The sequence below is a fragment of the Taeniopygia guttata genome, chromosome 2 (assembly GCF_048771995.1).
Source record: "Taeniopygia guttata chromosome 2, bTaeGut7.mat, whole genome shotgun sequence".
Lineage (NCBI taxonomy): Eukaryota > Metazoa > Chordata > Aves > Passeriformes > Estrildidae > Taeniopygia > Taeniopygia guttata.
Window position 1 is genome coordinate 18,336,138 of NC_133026.1, and position 21,438 is coordinate 18,357,575.

At 36.0% G+C, this 21,438-nt stretch overlaps 1 protein-coding gene across 2 annotated transcripts in view; it reads left to right on the forward strand.

Moving 5' to 3' along the window:
* The window catches only part of PIP4K2A (phosphatidylinositol-5-phosphate 4-kinase type 2 alpha), a 108,065-nt gene that overhangs the window by 40,519 nt on the left and 46,108 nt on the right, over positions 1–21,438 (forward strand). For both annotated transcript variants that reach the window (XM_030264529.4, XM_030264528.4), the window contains exons 2-3: positions 16,458–16,555; positions 17,640–17,736. In XM_030264529.4, the coding sequence (XP_030120389.3) occupies positions 16,458–16,555; positions 17,640–17,736 (195 nt within the window). The remainder of the gene's footprint in view (positions 1–16,457; positions 16,556–17,639; positions 17,737–21,438) is intronic.

Genomic DNA, 21,438 nt, shown 5'->3' on the forward strand with positions numbered 1-21,438 from the left:
TTAATGCTACCTCAGTTTGAAAGCTCTGACTTAGAACTTATCTGCAGAGATTAATTTTTCATGTTCAAATCTCAATAGAAACAGAATAGAATATAGAAAATAGAAATTCTTGGGAGCACAGACTTTCCAAAATTGAACAGAAGTCAGTGGGAGCTGTTTCTGTTGTGCTCTCCTGAAAACCAGGTGAGAAGTACTCTAAAATGGGTGCCCAAAAATCTGAGTAAGGTTGGGTGCAAAAGACCCAGGTGCACCAGCCATCCTTTCAAAGGGAATAGGTTTCTCACAAGCATAGTTGATAGTCAAGAACTATTTTGTGTTTTTGATTTGTTTGTGAAACTGCACTCCTTCCAAAACAGCTTGTACTGATGTCTCCAGCTCACGTGAGATGAAGTAAGCCATGCTGGCAGAGGTGCAATTTTTTTGCTGGCATAAATTAGGCCTACTTTGTGGTTTACTAGTGACACTGTCAAGTGCAGAGCTAGTTATAACTGCATTGCAACCTGAATAAAACTAATTTCCAGATAGTAAACCAAAATGAAATGTAAAAATACAGTATTCTGTATATATGTTTCATGTGTGCTAACACTTCAAAAGAAGTAACTCAAATGCCTTCCTGGTTTGGTACTAGTCCTTAATTCCAATTTACTGTCGAGGAAATGGGGCTGCTTGTGGGATTCATCTGAGTTGGTTGTATTCTCTTTGACATGTTTTATTTCATTAAGACAACACTGAGAAACAAAACCTCTGCTTCTTCAGAGAGAGATAATTACCTTGATTGTTTGTGAATACCTATACATTAGTTCCTCTAGAGCCCATTTGCACTGCAGGTGGTTCTCAGGAGCCCTTGTGTTGGAGGAAATGGAGGAGCTTTTCTCTTAGGCCGTGGGCAGACATACATAAATACTTGTGCTTGCTTTTAGATCTTTCAGTCCTGGGTCGGGTAAGCACAACCACTGCTGTGGTTAGAGAGATCACAGTACAACAGCATCTGTTTATCCATCATTCAGTATTTGAAAAGATTAGTACAAGGCTATTCTTAGCACTGGCGGATAGATGGTATGTTATTTTAGAATGTGTATTTATTTAGTGTTTTCTTTAATGGTATCTGTGTTAGTATTTGAGGTCACTTGAACTAGCCAGGGCTGTATGAGTCATTTTTATCCCATTGAATTTACACGTTGTGGTCCAAAACATTTTTTTTACCTCTTCTTTTTTTTTTTAATTTCTTTTTTCTGGTGATTTTTTTTCCTGGATTATGACCCTATAAAAACAACCTATTCCTTGTGTTGTGCCAAGTGCAGCTCTGAAATTGGCTTTACTTGATTTGTCTTGCTAGACAGTAGAGGTGGGAGGGAGACAATACAGGGAGCCTGAAGACAGGAAGATGTCCTTACAGTGTTGGCAGCCTTCCTGTATTTGGAGCCGGCAAAGATGTCTTCAGTCTAAGGGAAACAGAGATGGGAATTGGAAAGATTGGCTTCCTACCCAAAAGTTCAGCAGAATGTTTTGGCTTCACTGCTGTTTGAATTCAAGTTTTAGAGTTTGTGACATAAAGTTTGTCTGAAGTTTTTGACATAACTGCTTCTGTGAGCCTAGACAGAGGTAGTGTGTGTCACTATTTGTTGCTTCAAATTTTAAAAAGAAAAATTTAACATGAAGTTTGTAGAACTTCATAATCATTAGAGTTAATGGGTTTTTCTCTATTATCTGGCTGTCAGAAAAAGGATATATTTGTCTTGTGTTTGACAAATACGCAAAGTTTTTTATAAGGCTTCTTTTATATTGAGACAGTAAATTTACCTGGGAAAGGTGTAGATATTTAAAAACTTGCCATACAGTCTTGAATTAAAGAACAATATTTTAAGATAAAAAGAAACGTAATGTTTTTCTTTTAAATGATGCATGTTTTTTTCAGTCTTGTTGATGCTTAGGCGTGGCAGTTCTTGGCCAAGAATTGAGGATTATTCTATTTTCTTGATGACTGCTTAGCAATTGTACATTTTCTTGCTGTGAGTAGATGAAATTGTTTACTTGGGCGTTAGAGAAATCCATTCAGGTTCTAAAAGGTAGCATGAGACAAAAAGCATGTCAAACAAAGGTCTGCTTAAGTGACTCTGAGACAGTAGACTGTAGTGAATTCTAAAGCAGAAGTTCAAATGAGGCTTAAATTGATAAGCAACTAATTGGTATTGATATGTAACTGATTTTAATTCTGTTTTGTGTTTGTATTTAATGAAGTCAGTACTGTCTAAGTAGGAAGGTCCACTGCATGCCAGTCTCCTCTGAAGATTGTTGACAGTGGGCTGGCAGACAAGAGTTTGTTCTTTGAGAGATCCTTTTTTAAATCCTCTTTGTCAAGCTCCATCTGATAAATTGCAAAGTAATGCACTAAACCAGCATTCTTTTTCCTAAGTTAAATAAAGCAGCCTTAAATATCCTGGATACACAAACTGGAAAATAAGTTAATCAAACCAAGTTTTATATTTGACGTTGTAGTATTTTTTTTAAACAAAGGAAGTATTATCTGAAGACTATAATCAGTTCAACTCACAAACATGCTTTAAGATTTCAAAACTAGATCTCATCTTCCAGAACAATTTTTAATTAGGGGACCAGAAAAGGAAAACAAGGGTGTTTTGGGGATTTTTTGAGTCCCAATTGGTTTTTCAACTCTGAATGATGTATCTGTACAACTTTATTAGCAGAAGTGAAGAAAATATTCTGTCTGCACTTGAAAAACAAGTTTGTTACCCAAAGTTCGTTTTGCAGTTCAGCAAACTCAGGGTTTTTTAAGTACTTAAACGTTGGCAGCAAAATCAAATGTCAAAATAGGTTTATGTGCAGGAGGTTCAGTCATTAGGTTCATTTTTCATTTTGTCATATGTCTTAAAAGGTTTTGAAGTTAAAATTTCATTTACCTTTTAAAGTACATTTTTGGATGAATTTTTCTTTACTGTGTAATAATCACATCTCAGACTGCAAGCAGTGCTCCCAGCTTGAGGGGCTTTAGCTCATAGTCCAAACAGTTTAGGCTTAGGAATTGCAGAAGGAAACATTTCTCTGCTGCCTCCACTTCCCTGCAGCCTTGCAGTGAGCAGATTTGGCAAGTCATTCAAATGAACAAAAATCTCTTTTTGGCAGGTTTAGTTTTGGTTCTAGCTCTGTTTTGCCACACAACTGACCACACACCCAGGCGTGTCAGAAGGGGAAAAATTTTGAATCAAAAGCAGAAAAAAATGGGCAGATCTGAAGTGTTACTTTTGCGGTGATGGTGGCAACACTGACTTGTTTGAAGCGTATGCCTTTGTATGTTTTTCTGAGAACACCTGTGGCTCACTGAGCCTGTTTTCTTCTCAAAAGCTTTCTTGTAACTAGATAGAGGTGTTTCTTCTAGATTTCCTGTAAAGTGCCCCAGTATTAACTGCTCATTTTAGTCAAATTTGTACAAAATCATAAGTGTTTCCATATATAATGGTGGGATATCAAATACCTGAAATAAAAACCTGAGTTTACAAGCTTGAAGTAATACTTTTAATCCGTCCTGGGTTTTGTATGTTACGTAGTGGATTAAAAGTGACAAGCAGGATCCTTAACTTGCTGCATGTGAACTTCCCTCTGACACTTCATGGCTTGGAGGGCCAACACATCACACCTGACCCTGAAGCCCTTCACTTTGCTGCTGCTGTAGGAATCAGTGTCTGTGTTGTCATTAGTGCAGATTACTGTTATGTCTCATTTTACTGTGTATTTTGCAAAGTATAGCAGCTTGTGGTCTCAGTTTTCTTGAGAAAAATAGCAGTGGCTCTTACTGTTTCTCTTTTAAAAAAAAAAAAAAGCTTTTTTTTTCAGATCTTTAAATGAAAACTAAGGGCAGTATTTCCTTTCTAACACTGTTTTTCAGAAAATATTTCTTAGACTGAAAATGGGAAAATGAGTATGTTTGCACAGAGGAACGTGGAGGGCATGGGGGTGCACATTCCAGATCGCCTGTGCTGGTGCAGTGATGCAAAGCAGCTGTGAGTCGAGTTAACTGGCCCTTGTGCGGTGCAGGCAGCCTGCCCCTGCGTCTGCTCCCAAAAATATTGTTTGCTTGATACCCTGTTGCTTCAACTCTTCAAAAATGCAGTGTTGTGCTCACTGTGGTTGCATTATTCGGAACTCTTAATTTTGTTGCCTTTTTTTTTTTAATTATTTGCATTGAGGAATTTGCTGTGTTCAGATTAGCATTAATGGTTGAAAATACATGTTGGCAGATCAGGGCTTTTTTATTATTTGTGTTCATATGTAAAATATGTATGTATATTAAATTCTTGCTTAAGGGATAAATTAAATCATTAAATGTTTTTAATTTGGATTTTCACATATGGAAATAATCAAAAAGCTAGATTTTCTTTCTCATACTGTTCATTAGCAATACGTAACCTAAATCAAATGTCAGTGATGAGAGAGTTTCTGTGGGGTGGTTCTGCTCTGAGTCGCGGAAATGTGATTCCTGGGTTCGGGAGAGGAAATGAGTGGCAGCTGATCAAATACTGTCACCAACCACCCCATCATGGGAAATGCTTTTTGACTGGGTTTGGAGCAGTTTTACCATGGCTAGCATAATAGAAACTGCTGCAGAAAACTTTGTCATTACAGTTTGGTTCTGTCTTTAGAGTTGAAGCGATGTTTTGTTGTTTTTGTGCAAAGTTTGGTAATTTCTGTTTGATCTCGCTTCAGAGGCACTGTGGCACTGGTGCATGTTCAGATTAACAGCACTAAAACCACTGGGGTTGCTTTTTATTTATGGGCTATAAAAAGTAGAAAGCGGATTTATGTCTTTGCCTATTGAACATGTCCTATTGTCCTCCTAAGCTTATGGAAATCCTCTGATAGCAAAATTCTGACCTGTAAACAGAGGAAAAAGGTTGCACAATTATATTATGTTGCTTTTAAAAAATTATATTTTATTTCATATCAAGGGATAAAGAAGAGGCTTACCTTGAGTTTTATAATTATCTCAACTCCCAATTTAGCTGAACTAGGAGGGTGACAGGACTTGGGAAACAATGATCCCCTGGTGGCTCTGCTACACTGGCCCCTCACGCCCCTCTTCTTCTGCAGGGCTGGGAAGGCTTTCTGGAGTTTTGAAATAATGTGCAGCAATTTAAATACTTAGTCTTCAGCAAAATGACCATTACAGTTGTTATATCTGGGCAGTTAATATCTCAGAAGTCATGATAATGAATTAATGACATTTTGTATGTAATATTTCTGCCAAAATAAGTTTAGATTCTGTGACGACAAAGGATATCCTGAGCAGTAGCAAAACCCAGCTCACTATAGCCATACCTAGATACTGGTCTTTCCCAAACACTGGAAGAGCAGCACGTAAACTCATTGCTTCAGTAGCCAGAATCTGCAGAGTCTATATCCAAACAAGTGTGTATTCTAATGTCTGTGAGAAGGAGAGATTAATGCAGATTTAGAAACTATATACAGGAGAAGTCAGTGACCACGAGATGGACAGCAAAGTGCTAAAACAACCTCTAAACAATCCCAGATGTCTGTTCTGAGCTTGCTATTCAGCTTGCGCTGTCTTTGGGTTTCCTTGGGACTTTAAGGCCTTTCATGTCTTTTTCCAGATGTCATGGTGTCTTGACCAGCAAGAGCTTCTGCTTTTCCTCTGAGAGCATTTTCATAAATGAAGCCCATACAGTGGCTTTGTGCAGCAAAACTGTCTGGATGGCATCCTATTATGGAGGAGTGATTGAGATAACTTAAAAAAATCATTGGCAAGGGTATCAGCAAAAGCCAGATTTAATGTTAAGTGATGACAGCATGACAAAGTTCATTGTCAAGATTCACTCTACTAGTTACTGGATAGTTAAGGGACAGCAAGGAAAAACAAGCAACAGCAAAACCAAACAAAATCCAGGCAATCAAAACAGAAATGAACTGTGCACTGTCGAGGGATGTGTGTGTTAAGGGCAGTGAGGGCGAGATAGAAAGGAACATAGCCTAAAACAGCATTTAACAGCACTCAAACTTAACAATACTTATACCTTTTACCTTAAACCAAATAATTTAATGAAGGAACAACACTTAATTTATACCTATCTTAACTTATACCTTAAACTTAATTTATTACTTAACCACGACAATTTAACAAAGGAATAACACTGCATTTAGCATTTAACCTAACTTTATAACTTTGAAGTTATGCTTAGCAACTTAGCAAAAGAACAAACTTAGCAGTATTTAAGTAAGGTTAAATCATGTGTCACAAGCTTACTTACAGGCCTACCTTGCGTCAATATTCAAGGTATTTAAACATCTAAGAAAGCAGCATTCCTCTCAGATTTGCTGTAGCGAATGCAATGTGCATGTACACTGACATGAAGAGTCAGTGCAGGCAAGGCACCTGTGAGAGATTCCCCTTGGAGGTCAGTGAGACTGAATGCCCTGCATCTGCTGTTGGGTGAAGGGTTGAGCCTGGAGGAATGGAGGTACGAGTCCAGGACTAATTGTTCAGTGATCCTCCAAGTTTGGCAAACCATGAGGGTTCTCTGGCTCTGAGAGGCTCCAGACAGAGGGAGGTCACTGGTCAGAGCCCACTGCAGCCCAGAAGAGCTCAAAGGACTCATTTTGGACCACTGTTTATAGGGTTGCAAGAAGGTGGGCTTTAGTCATAAGTGTTTCATCCTGGCCACAGTTTCTGGTCAGCACTTTCTTTGAAAGTGTAAGAACAGGAACCATATTCCATTCAGGCAAGAAAAATTTTCCAAGGCTATTCATAAGGGAAACAGGAGCTTGTTAGCTATTCTTGGGAGCAGATAGTCTTTCTGATAAGCTCAGGAGGAGCTTGAGCCCAGGTGCTGTTTTCAAGGCTGAGACCTAATGAGCATTTCTCAGATTGCAGTGCAGCCTGAAAAGGGTATGGAGGGGTATGCACCTCCACAAATCCTGATACCTGGAATGTGGATAACCCTCACAGGTGACCACAGACCTGTTAGCCCATCCTTGGGCATTACACTACTTTGAAGTAAAAGAGGATGGTAAATGCAAGAGGAATACAGTGCAATAGCCAAGATGCATCGGAGAGGTGAATGGAGGGGTTTCTCTAAACCAAAGAAATGCAATTCTTACCCATTGGACCTCTAGGACAATATTTTGTATGGTGCTTACATGTAAAGTTATTACTTCTCCTGAAGGATAGGAGATTTAGGTTGAAGCTAAAAAAGGTTCATTTGGCTGCAGGTTAAGATGTGCTGGCAGAGCAAGTTCTGTCCCTTGTGCTCTCCAGCTTGTTCTGTTGGTCTATGTTACCGAGAGCAACTGCTGCACCACCTTACAGAGCACAGAAATACAGGTGGTGTGACCTTTGTGTACTTCAGTATCACTCTTGGTCAGTTAATTAACTTTTAAAATTAGATTTGTATAATGCAAATAGCTGTTTGCAGAAAAATTGCCTCACAGCTCCAGCCTTCACCTAATGCATAGTCAGAAATGGCCAGAAGGAATCATATTTTAATGTCGTCTCTTCACAAGTCAACAGTTTTCTAAATAATAATGTATTTGTGAGATTGGAATATATGACAGCACATTAAAATCTCTTCACAACTGGTCTTTAATACTGTTGCTACTACTAATAATAATGTGAAATGCATTATCTTCATTATACCAGTGTAAAAATAGGCAAAAAATTGGCTGTTCTACATTTGTTATAACTTGTGAAAAATAATGAGACCCATCTGATGCCTTAAATTGTTGCTTCATGGCATTTATTCTGCATACTTCCCAGGTTGTTTTTCTTAGGATGCTCTTAAAGCCTTTCTCTTCATTAAACAGCCAAGTGTTATAGGCAAAATGGTTCCTTAGGTTTCTTTTCCCATTATACTTTGCCTTTCTGTGCTGAAGAGAAATTTTTTCTATTGATTTTCATTTTTCAGTGATAGCATTTAGGTAAGGCTACAGCATCTCCATGTTTGTTCAACTTTTATGTTTAATTTGGAATTTTATGTTTAATTTCATTAACTAATTTTTCCTATTCAGAAATATTATACATGAAAAATATAATTTTAAAAGCTGTTATGAGATGGCTATTGTTTAATAGACTCATTTAGGTTTGTTTTCTGGTTGGTTGGCAAGTTTGATTTTTCTCCAAACCTTAGTAACATGATTCATGGAATATAAGTGTAATTTTATTTCATTATGTTCTACCTTGTTGAATTCTTCTTCTAGAATCCACAATAGAGACTTTAGAGACTTAGCAAAACATCTGTCTGTGAGGTGTATATTTTACTTTGTATATAGAATTGATCTTGTCTTCTTCAAACCTTTCCCTATATCATAATAAATACCTGGTGCCTCCTACTGTCTTCCTCTTTTCAGTCATTCTTTTATGAAGCTTTTAGGACAAAGCCAAGTGAACTATAAGTTTATCTGTTACCAGATAAGCATTTTGCTTTTTAATTAGAAAAATACAGACCAGATGGCTATCGGACCTTGTGGCAAGTGTGTGTATTTTGAATCACTATTCCAAACAATTATTGAGGATGCTCATTGATATGAAAGATTGTCAAAGTGCATCAACCTCCCAGCACAACTTTAAGTTTCAAGAGGACAACTTGATATTTTTGCTCAAAAAAGAGATTTTTTTTTTTAATCTGTAATACTCAGATTTGTGGCAAATAGCTTGCAAATTGTTGTCTGAGCTGTGTCCCTTGTCTTGTTGTCTTCTTAACAACTGCATTTGCAAACAAGGATAAGCTCATGTCTAAAGTGTGCCTCACAACTCATCCAAATATGAAGAGCTTACAGTCCTTTACAATTTTCTTTTGGACTGAGATAGGACTTTATTTTTGTGTGCCCTTTGCTACCAGAAGTGTTTAGCTTGTCAGAAACCTCCACTACAAACAAGTCATATTTCTATTATTCTATTTCCCATTTCATTAATGGGTATTAATGTATTTGTACATATTATGGCATTTGACCTAGCTTTTAGGAGAATGAGGGATTATCATGACAGACATTATATCTGATCTGCTTAATTTCTTTTTGGCCTTTGATTATTTGGCACATTATGAAGTGTTAATTTTTGCACTCATTGAAATGTGTAAGGAGATTCATGGGAGCTTTAACCAAATCTGTAGAAATGTGACTTAATACTTGTCTGACAGTATACAGAAGTTGTTCTGGATATTATAGACTGTGCAAATGTCCAAGAGACTCGAAAGACTTAAAAGCTTGCAATCAAAATAGTTGGGAAGGAAATGCAATTAAGATGCTTTTGTTATAGGTTCTTTAAACCCTGTCATTCCAAACTCTTTGAACAGGAGTGATAATCAAGCTATAAAGCCATTTGTCTAGATTTTTGGACCCTGATACTCCAAATTTTAAAATGAGCATGAATGCTTTTTGGAAACCATTTCTTTGCTGTTTTAGGACTGTGTTTGGACAATATCCTGTCCAGAGCTTTCTTGAGTATGTCACAATATCCTGTTTTCCACATGGATGCATGTATTGCAGACCTTCCCTGCCCAAACAGATCCTTTTCCTGTGGAAAACAGCAGCCAAGAAGTCTCATGAAAATATCTGGGGTCTCCTGTGAAATTTATTTTGGTTTGTTTTTTCAATTCAAAGGCAGACCATAAGGCTTCACAAAGGTCTTGCTACTCTTTTTGATAAAATGTGATAGCTGTTATTGAGGTGTTAATTTCTTAGTATTGCTAAATATGATGTATATTTAATACTCTTGCTGAGTATTTCAGATATTCTATGGTTAGTACTTTAGAAAAAGTATACGTTAAGGCAGTTTGGAATGCTCTTGGTTCAGTTTGGCCTACTTTTCTAGTATTAAATTACTGAATTTTATTGAAAGCCAGAAATCTAATGATAGGCATCACCTGAACTGTAAAAAACACAAAGCTGTTCTGGTAATTACTGGTTTTGAGACATGTAAAATTTAGATTTTTTTTACGTAGCTGCCTGTTACCTGGTAGGAAGGTGGTTTATGTTTGTTTGATTTTGGGGCTTTTTAAATTTTTGTTCAGTTTTTTTTCCTGTTCATATACCTTAAATTGCCATGGTTGTAAAGATTCAGAAAAAGTTAAATGCTTTTCCCTCTGTTTTTCTTACTCATATAATTTCCTTAATTTCAGGACTCGATTCTGAATCGGTAACTGGAAATTCCTTACATAGAAGTCTTCTATGCCCTTTAAAGTCTAACAAATTGCAAAATTTAAAAAAAAAAAAAAAACCTGGATAGGTTTTACCTTGCAGGGTAGCAGGGTAAAATTAGGTAGGGGAAAGAGATGAATTTTTGTGTGATTGAAATGATGAAAACCTCATTTAAAACATATTAAGTAGTATTTTGCTGAACTGATTTATTTCTCTGCAGCAGAACTTAACCTTTTATTTCTCTTGCAAGAATGGGTTTGAGTGTAATTTAAACTGTCAAATTACATTTATCAAATGATAGTTTTGCCCTGCAACAGGCAAATGTCTTCCACAAAATTGATTAGCTGCTGACCTCATCCACCCTTTTCAGACCCTTCAAGGTAGATTTCAAAGAGTTGTAAAATAATCACTTCACTTTCAGTTTATACTTTAGCACAAGGCGTTTACTGTCCTAGTAGCAATGCCACAGTGTGTTCCACATCTGGGAAGGCGAGGATGCAAATATCTGCCTATAGCTTTGCCTGTCACCACTTGGCCTACTTCTTTAACCTAAACCTCTACTCCTTACAAAATAGAAACAGCTTTGGAGAGGGCTTTTTACCGGACAATAGAATGAATAAGTTGAAGAAACTTTATCTTGTAGGCGCCTGCTCTAGTGATCAGGAAAATGCTCTGGTAAGACTTGCAGGGTGTTCAATAGTATCAAGCAGGTGCTAGAAGAATGAAAAATAATAGTCCCCTAAATGTGAGATTTTATACTCCAAAGAGTTTCCTCTGTTGTGTTCTTGTTCTGCAACCCCATTTTGTAAGAGCAATCCACAAAAAAACTGTAGGCTTGCTTTCATAAGCATTAACCTACCAGTAAATGAATTAACTGTGCCACTGAGGAAGTCTGTGGCCTCTTCAAAATGGTGGCTTTGTGTCTGAAGCAAAAATATGGTTTGATATTTCTGTGCAAGTTTCTTCGCCAAAGTAGAAGCTGTGATGCAGAAAGTAAAACCTTGAACATAAAAATCTCAGAACTGCTGTGGTGTTAAAAGTTCAGTTCTATTTTTATATCCCAATAATTTCTTTCTTCTGAAGTCTCTCTCCACCACTCCCACTTCTTCTGAAATCAGTGTTTAAAAATACATAAATTTGTGAAAAATGCACTTGACTTTTTCCTAGAGTAACAAACCAGTTGTAGCTTGTTTGTCTCAACAGATCAGACTGCTGTGAATTAGCTTTCAGTACAGAAAGAGAGTTGGGAGATAAACAGCTGAAAAGAAGTAGCACTTCCACAACTCCTGCCACATCCAGTATCAGGAGCAGCAGGGATTTTCCTGTGTGCCAAACTGCCAAGATCAGTAACTGCAATTGAGATGTTTTATCAGGCTGTTTGGTGTGAAAGCACCTCATCCCTGCATAGTTTCAGCAAGTCTGGTGGGCTGATATGTTAAAATAAAAGAAAACAGTGTCTATGCTGTATGCTAAACCTGCAACATTAAATTAAAAAAATGGAGTACGAAGGCTTTAAAAAGGAAGAGAATTTCAAAAGAAACCAGGCATTTCTAAGTAGTCTGAGTATGATTTGTAGTCTTCTTGGGATTAAATTTTGGATATTGTGCATGGCTTTATCAGGTTTTTTATGGGTTTTTTTTTTTTTTGGTTGCTTGATTGCTTGATTTGGGTTTTTAAATGAGTAATACCAGCTGTAATATGTTACACAGGTTTCTTGCTGTGGTATTGTAACAATAAGCATTAGCTTGTATCTATTGGAAAACAGGATTATTGTTCTGACTCTTCTAGCTAAACACACAATACATGCTGTAAATTGCCTTTATTATATGCAGTTTAAATATCTCATTGTCTGCTTTGCATACAAGCAATTTATTGCTGCTTATGTTCTGACAGAATGAAAACTAATGCTTAATTATGCACTGCCCTAGTAATGTGGTGTTTACGGTGAATGTATCTGAATTAAATAAGGGCCATTAATAATGCCTAACAATTTATGATATAGTCGTTGCTTGATTTCAAATTGTATAAATTAGAGAAGCTTATTTGAAATGTCACCAGTATAAGATGGCTTTGTGGGAACACCTCTCTGTGTGCTAATTTCAAAATCATTACCAGCTGAGTCTTACTATTTATTCAATGTCCAGTAGGCTTTTATTATTCCCTTATTTGCAGTTTAATTACAACCTCAGTTATCCTGACAGTGTGAATTCAATGCTAAACCTGCAGGGGCAAAATGAGTTGCAATCAGTCGTTTTTTGCTTGAAAACTTCTTTTTCCTTTGGCCTTCTCTCACCTCCCATGGCCAAGCTACCACTCTGAGCCACAATTTTTTGTATGCATATTTGAAGGGGCGGTGCCAGTTTAAGGCTTTTAACATTCTTCTATCCTAAAGCTTGTAAGTTGTCAGGAGATGTTTCCAAGTCTCATAACCACCTGTGTCTATACTAATAACACAAAAGATACTGAATTAATTACTTAAAGGGGGGTTTCTGGGTCACTTGTTAGTATCATGTGTGCATGAATTACAAATTTTATTAATACACATGAGGTATTTATACATGATATACATGGTTACTGTGCAACTAAAATTTTAGTCATTCATATTTAAAGCAATACATTCTCTAAGGCTATTTTATTGGATTTGAATTCATCAAAGATACAGCAAGCATTGTCCATTTCAAAAAAAAGACAAACTGCAGTAAAATTTTGCATTGACAACAATAATTCAAGGCAATTAAAGGATATAGGTTGCAGGACTAAGAATTTTCCTTTTCAATATGACGCACATGCATTTATTATAGAGATGCTGTACACATGGTTTCTCTGAAGTAATTGCAGTTAAATGAATGTTTGATCCTGAATACTCAGTCCTCTGACCAGTGAGCTCTTTGCCTCATTTATGCTTTGCAATTATCTCTTGTTTATCTCAATTTCTTGGGAAATTTTTTCTTGATTATGATTCTATTACACTCAAAAGAACTCCTTAGAGGAAAATGGGTTTTTCTTATGTAATTATTACAGCTATTGTAACAGTTTCTATTGTAATTTGGAATACTGAACTTTTTTCCTAACATGCAGATCTCATTTGCTATTGCTAAAGGAGCTAACTGTATTTAATGGGTAACATGAAGAGATGGACATAATACTTGTCAAAGGTATCACATGCATCTTAACACATTTTCTGTTGTGCTTAAGTTTCAAATGCAGAAAAAGAAGCAAAATATTCATTTGAGGCAAGTTGGAAGACTCAAAATGTTTTCTTTGCATTTCATATTTAGTGTCTTTTAGATGTGACTGCTTCTTCACACAGTGATGAAGTAGAGAATTGATCCCTCTGACCTTTCCCTTTTCTTTTAGCTTTCCAAGAGCTGTTTGGGGGGGTTATTTTGGATATTGTTTCTTCTCCCTCCCCCCCCACAATGTGGTTCCAGTTTCCACCAAGATCTAATGACACCGGGTTTCCATCCTCTCTTGTGCACATTTTCCAGTCTGGCCTCATCAAATCTATCCAAAAATGTCCTATTGCAGAGACAACCAGTTCTTATACTTGAAAGGTTTAAATTAATTAATGGTCTGTGCTGCTGGGATATGCTGTTACTCAGCTGGTGTGCTTTTACCAGAGGTCACTTCTACTGTGTGTTCATCACCTGCTTTTTTATTTTCCTACTCTGCTGGAAAGGAATTCCCAAAAATATTAGAGAAATTATACTTACCTTAGATTTGGATGAATCTTTAAAAAAAGCAACCAACCAAAAACACCACCAAAAAAAAAAAACAAAACAAACAAAACAAAACAAAACAAAAAGCACCCTGAAAAATTCATCTGTCTTGAAAAAAACCAAACCATCAAACCTGCTGACTGAGGAATAGGGAGAGTGTACATTCATATCTTGTAGGGAACTTAGGAGAAGTATTTTGGAGGTTTTTTTCTTAAAATCAAAGAATCCCCGAAGTATGCACATACAAAGGCTTTTTCATTCCACTGTGTAGGTGATGCTTGTAAGGCCTACAGGTACAAATAAACTATGCCATTACATAGCACAGATTTAAATATCCACAGCATGAAGGCTAATCTATAGATGTATGCAGAGAAACTTCATATCAGCAAATTAAGAAAAGCAAGTACACAAAAAAATTGATCAATGCAGTTTTGATAATTTAAAATGCAATTTTGCAAGCAGACTTTGTTGTAGATAGTTGAAGATGTTTGAATTCAGCCTTTATTGCAGTATTTAGCAGAAGGTGTTCTTGGGATTGTTTTTGTCTGTAGTATATATGCATGTACATTTCTGCTACTCTTCGTTCAAGTGTGAAATTTGTTGTGTGATCTGGCAATCTGAAGGAGATGGTAATTCTGTAAAACAAATTCAGAATTTCATCTCTCTGTGTAATATATCTACATGTCCCTAGTCTTATTTGTACAGCAGCTAGACTGGTTTGCAGACTCATAAGCTGCCTTGTGACTTTAGGGGGAGATTGATGTACAGAGGTATCAACTTCAGTAAAGAGCGTGTATGTTTGATGTAGTGATTTTTCAATCAGCATTTTGTTATTTTATGTTGTATTTAATGAGGTGTCATCATGATTTATTAGGCTTGTACAGCTGTGTTTTCAAAAACTTATTGCAATTTCTTCTGTCTCTCCCTTTGGTGAGTGTTAAGACAAGTTTTCACTTTGAGCTCATCCCCAACATCTTTCTCTTTCCTTTCTCTGCTCTGCATAGAGCTGCTATGCTTCTGTCAAGAACTTTTCAGGCCTTTCCAAAGAAGTATTCTTTGCACTTTTCATGTGGGCTGCAGGATCTGAATGACAAAAGTGAGACATAGCAGGGAACATTACTGGGGCTTTAAAGTATTGAAAGGTAAGGAGACTGCCTGACCTTCCAGCCAGAAAGAAGGTTTCTTGCTTCTGCTTAAGAGCTAGAGGAGTCTTCAGTCTTCTATTTTGCTTAACTTCAGGTCTTCTTAAGGTCATGTTTGCAGGGAGTGCATTTTTTTTCTCCAGTATTTTTAAACTATAGCTGTTGTAGTGAAGGTTTCTCCAAAAGCCTCTCTTAAGCAGGGTAGCATTTACAGGCAATTAACAACTTCCTAGTTGGAAAACACTGGTGGATAAGCAGTGCTAGGGAGCAGAGGAGCCACACCTGTGTTGATACTTCCATCCCCAGTGTACATTCCCATTTTTATAAAGTGGGGCTTCCCTCTAAACCCTGTAGAAAACTGCTGAGAAAAAAATGTGCTCTGTATGAGCAGAAAGATTTGGCTGAGCAAATTGAGATGCATGACCAGGATGTAGAGTGCCGTAAAAACATGGATAAAACATGAGAATGTCATGAGTATTTAGTGACTGTTGTTGTAATGGGTATCTCATTTCTGGTTTGGAAGGGTCCATTGCAAGCTTAACAATTCTGTCTTGTATTTATCATGTTCTAGTTAAACTTAAGTAAGGGTAGATTTATACATGCAATACTAAAAACATGCCTACAAACTAGAGCGTGGAAAAGTTGTCCACATTTTATAATAAAGATGTGGTCACAAGTAAATTAAGTGGAAAAATCCTAATCTGGAGAATAGTGACAATGTTAAAGCTAGAAAGAGTATGTGGTCCACATAAATGTAAGAAAATAAGGAAAACCTTAGGACTTATGTGCACCTCTATTTCTAAGCAAAAATGCATCTGTTTAAATGGTTTGTCCAATGTGAACAATCAAAGAAATGGCTGAATACTGTGACTTACAAAAACGCATCTGAGTTTTGCACTACTGTAAGAAACAAACTTCTGCTTATTGAACTGAAAATGTGTGCTCACATGCATGTAAAATTTCCCTTTGTTTTCTACAAACAGTTCAAGACACAGGCATATAAGAGTTCTTCATAAGCTGCAGGGGTAAATAGTCATTGGAAATAAAGAAGTTGAATTATCTTTGGAAAGCCTAGCTTGACTGACAAAACAAGAAAAATGTGTTGGCATAGGAGAGTATTTTGCTGGCATTGTCACTGACCTTCCATAAAAAGTACACTCCAGGTGTGCTTTAAAGCACTTTTTTATTTCTGAAACAAGTCTAAATATGGAATGCTGTTTCTTCTCTTCCAAAATGTCACTCTTGCTTCTCTTCCAAAATGTCACTCTTGAGATTGCATTTGATCTGGAAAGAATAACACTGCTTTTACATTCTTCTATTACCTGTTTTCACTCCTGGGATATATACACAGGAAATAGTAGACTTTCAGAATTAAGACATCTATGTAGCATCTTTGCAAAGACAGCAGCAACTAAATATGTTCTGTTTTCTCTAGATCAATGAACTGAGCCATGTTCAAATCCCTGTTATGTTGATGCCAGATGATTTCAAAGCCTACTCAAAGATAAAGGTGGATAATCACCTTTTCAACAAGTAAGTACAAGTAACAGTTTTGTGTAGAAGTGGATAGTGGTAGTGGTATTTTTATGAAGTACTGTGAACTCTTATTTTTCAGTGCATGGAACTGAAGTTTTGATGATTAAGTTAATCCTGAGATAAACATAACCGTCTGTGCTGTTCTAAAAAGCAACAGCAAAGGCTGCTGGGTAGAACTTTTTCCACCATATGGTTTGTTATTACGAGTATATTAGATACTGAAGGTGATCCTTTCTTGGTGTGATTATTTATTTGTAAGCATTTATTTATGTATTTATAAAAATATAACTTAATGTGCTCTTTATTAACTGTAGTATTGAATCAGAATGAGAATCTAAAACTTGTATCAAATGTGACTAATGTTCAGCTTTTTATTTTCCATAATGCAAAATCATACCCATCATATAAAAGCTTCAAAAGCATTATGGTCATTTAATGTAATATCTATTGTCTCTTAAAAATAAAATGTCTCATGAGCAGTATGTACAGACATATTAATATTGGTTTGTGTATAACCTGAATTTTATTCAAGAATATATGTAGAAAAGAAAAATTCTGCTACTTTGAGTCTTCAGCTCTGTGACAAAGGTAAAAATAACTTTTCTCTTGTATAAGTCTAAAATGAACACTAGGATATTAAAACTAGTTCTGTATTGAACGAGTCAAATTTTCTTGAAGTTGTCACTTAGTACTTTTTGATGTCACAGATGGTATAGTAATTCTTGTATAATCCAGTCTAAGATTTCACCTTTGAAGTAAGCTTTGGGCAGTGGGAAAGCATTCTTTTCTTTTTTTGAGTCCATGTTTCAGAATTGTCAAAATACAGTTTGTGTTCATTTCATCATTGTTGTAGTTCCTTAGCTACAACATAATGATGTTATAGTAAGCTAATAAGCATTCATTAAGTGTTGTGAAGAAAAACAAGATAACCCAATCTCAGTGAAAAAAAGAAGGCATTAGAAGAGAAATTGTAAGAGGATTGTTACCCTGAGCCTTCTATGAACAGCTTTGAAACAAAATTCTCAAGTTGCTTATTATATATGCATAGTAATGAAGTTGAATTGGTTTTATCTTCTTTCAGAGAAAACATGCCAAGTCATTTCAAATTTAAAGAATATTGTCCAATGGTTTTCCGCAATCTGAGAGAGAGATTTGGAATTGATGATCAAGACTTTCAGGTAAGTTCACTTTGAAAAAGCCTCGACTGGTGAAACGCACATTTCTGTTTAACCTTTCGGCCTGCCCCAGCTTCCTTCTGGCTCCTGCCCTTCTGCCATCTTTAGTCCTCTGTGTTTCTCATTAGAGTGCCTCGATATAAGCCACATTTATTGAAGCTGTAGGGCAATACCTCTTGCAATAAGGAAAAATAATGTTTGGACACTTCTGGCAAGAGATTCTCTATTCAGCTGAGTTGCTTAGATAACAGTTGCATCAGAGTTCTGTCTCTATGAAATGTGGTTTCTGAAATGACCACAGCCTTTTTTTTTTTTTCCCTCATGCTTTTTTTGGTTACAAGAGAGTGACCTATGGCCTGCCAGCTTCATCCTGCTTCATCATGTCTCATTTTCCTGTTCTTAAGAGGATCTGGAAACAAATTGCTTGTGTAAAGTAGATACAGCAAACCAAGAAATTGCTCTAGATTTGGCAGGGTTGTTCCATGCAGTCAGAGTTTCTTTCTGCCTTTGCAAAATAAGATCCCTGAACTCTGCTTCAACCTGATTTGCCAGTTCTAGCTGAGAATTCCCTTTTCCATTAACAGTTCCCAATACACAGCATTTCAGTCACAGGGATAATTCCTTCTGCAGTCATGCTGCAAGATGTCCTGTCCTAAAGAATGCTTGCTGTGTAACCCATTAATGCTTCCTCATACTTTTTTGTTTTTTTAAACTTATTTTGATGTGAACTGGAGTTATAATGTCACTAAAATATATTAAGAGAAATTTTAAGAAATTATTTTAAGTAGCTAAACAATGATGCAAAATGCATTTGTACAATAACACTCATTCTTGCCAATGGAGCAAGCTGAATGTTGCAGCCAAAATCTCTGAGTCCTTCAACAATCCTTTTTACCAATTTGCCCCTTTTCAGGATCAACCAACGTATTAGAAATGTGCAGGGGTGTAGACAGAGATTAGGTTATGAATCTCAGTATACAGCCACTGTAACCTTGCTAAGACACTTTGCCAGTCAGTGAAGAGGATTGTTGGTTATTTTGCAGCTGTCATGATTGTGTTCCATGATTTTTCGTTATCCTATTTATGAAGAACTGTTTAAAAGGAAATGCACCGAGACAATCAAATTGCATTCCTGGTTCAGTTCTGCTGTTGGACCAAGGAGGATCCTATTGCTTGAGAAGTGACTTGATCCCTTTATATGAAGATTTCATTTTTCTTGACAAAGAAGGAAGACATGTGATTGCTTTTAAAATTGTGATGTCAATTCATGCTTGCTATCTTTAGAACATGGGCTTTTGATATTACTAGACAGTGGAAGGTAGAGTTCAGTAAATGTTAGATGACTTAAGATGCTATAGTGAGTTATAACTGGCAAACTTGGCATAATCAAAAATGCTGCATTCCACAGCACTGTGAAATGTTTCCATCTGCACTGCTGTTCTGCAAGAGAAATTCCTGTTGTAACTGTGTTATACTACTGTTTGGATTTATTCATGATAACAATGATAAAATGGCATTAAGTAACTGTCACTGGATAAACTGTTGGTATTTTCAGATTAAAACCAAAAATACTACTTTGTAGCTATGTGTTTGATAATGTAACCAATCAACAATCCAAAAAAAGAACATGTAACTACATCCTCGTTTTTGATACAACAAAATTATGTAGTACAAAAAGAATCTCATTTTTTTAGTATTTAAAGCATATTTAGTAAAAACCAGAAGATGGTTAATATTAATTTTAACCTAAGGGAAGACAATGTCTGCCTTCATTATTGCTTTTTTCCTCTGCCCAAGCAATTTATCACTCTGAATTCTTTTTCTACTGGACTAATCTGATTAAAAAGAAAATAAATTAAATGCTCAAAGTATTAATGTATTTTGAATTCACTTCCAAAATTAAATTTTTACAGAACTAAACATAAAATTTGTCTCCTTACATGTAAGATAGGGATTATCCCTATTAAAAGTAGAAGCTGTTTTCATTTTGATATTACAGTCTCTGTGATTTAAAAAGGGAATCTAATAAATATACCTTTTTTCAGATAACTGTTATCTTTAACTATGTTATTCCCGTTATTATTGGTTAAAATTATTGTCTTATACTCAGAATCAAACCTGAAATTGAAAAATTATTTGCAGTGTAGAAGTAAGGGAAAGCTTATGGAAGAAATATCAAGTTACTTTCTCTGATGGTCTTTCTTATATAGTGATTTTCAGGAAGGGAGTCCTAGTCAACTGTGAACAATGTCATTCCCATTATTGAGCCAGAAAGGATTAGTTTAGATAAATAAACCAATTACCTTGTTCATTAGTCAGACACATCAGTCACAGTCTCAAAGAACATTCATTTTAAATGCCTTTGTTTTCAGAATGTTCTGCTGATATCCTTGATGAGTTGTTCCAGAGGGCATATAGTCTTTCCTTATGAGTAAGCACTAAAAAAACAAAACCTACCTCATGAAAAAAATTGGTAGCGTAAGCTTTGAGTAGTGGGCTATACTAATTTTAATTCTTTACATTGTGTTTCTCGTTTTGTAGTAATTTTGTGGGCTGCTTAACACATAGACTTAGTTCACATGTGAAATAACGAATATGTGGAACTGGTCTTACAGAGATCTTCTTATGTTTCTGAAGAGAGATTTAAATCTCACAAAGTACTTGACTTTTTCCTACAAGTAGTCTTGACTTAGGAGTCAGAGGAATTCCTTAAATTGTATATTGTTCATGTCTTATAGGAAGCCATTTCTAGTAATGGCAGAGTTCCTGGAATGAACTCCCTTCCTTCACGTGACACAAACCAACTCCCTTTTTAGAGATGTGTTTGGTAATCTGTCCTGCATCTGTCTATATTTTGTAGCTAGCTGGACATCTCCAAGAAACATGTAGTAGTGAACTGAGATTGAAGCTTTGTGGAGATACACGTGCGGTTGCTAATACACTGTGGACTTTTTTGTGCTTCATGCTTTATAATGGACAGCAGTGTAGAAAATGCAGTATGAAGTTAGTGAAACCTTGAGTTTCATTCAAAGATTGCCTATATGAACTTGTTATGATAAATTAAATCTTTAATCTAGGTTAAGAAACTTTGTTCTTGTATTAAAAAATTCTAAAACAGTTACTGCATTACATTAAAAACTGATCTGGCTGTTTTTCTTAAAAGGAGGAACATGACTGAGGATCAGTCAGTATGAATCAAAATTGCATTTGAATTATGGAAAAACTTTAAAACCATTTTAACCACTTACAAAGACTATAAATTATTAAAGGGAAAGAGACTATTGTTTTGCTTTGTTGGATGTTACAAGTATGTATGGATTGCTGATTGAAGAATACTTTGTAAAGTGTCAAAATAATTCCAAAAGACAGAGCATTAAGTAATGACAGATTTTGCCTTGATAGGGTAAATTATGTATTTTTGTTAGTATTTTCTTGTTTAATTGAAAAAATTATTCTAATATTCATAGGAGACTACTTGAGAGCATTAACTGTTTCTAGTAGAAAATAAAAAAAATATTAGAAAACAGATATTGTAAAGTCCCTCACTAAGCTAATTTTAATTTCTGCATTCCCCCTCAATTGTAGACAGTGTAAAGGTTATTCTACAGAAATATTTCTTCTCCCTCTACCAACTCCCCCACTCCATTCCCCCTCTGCCCAATTAATGGGATAGCTGTTTTTCTTCAGGGCTGCTTCTCAAGCATA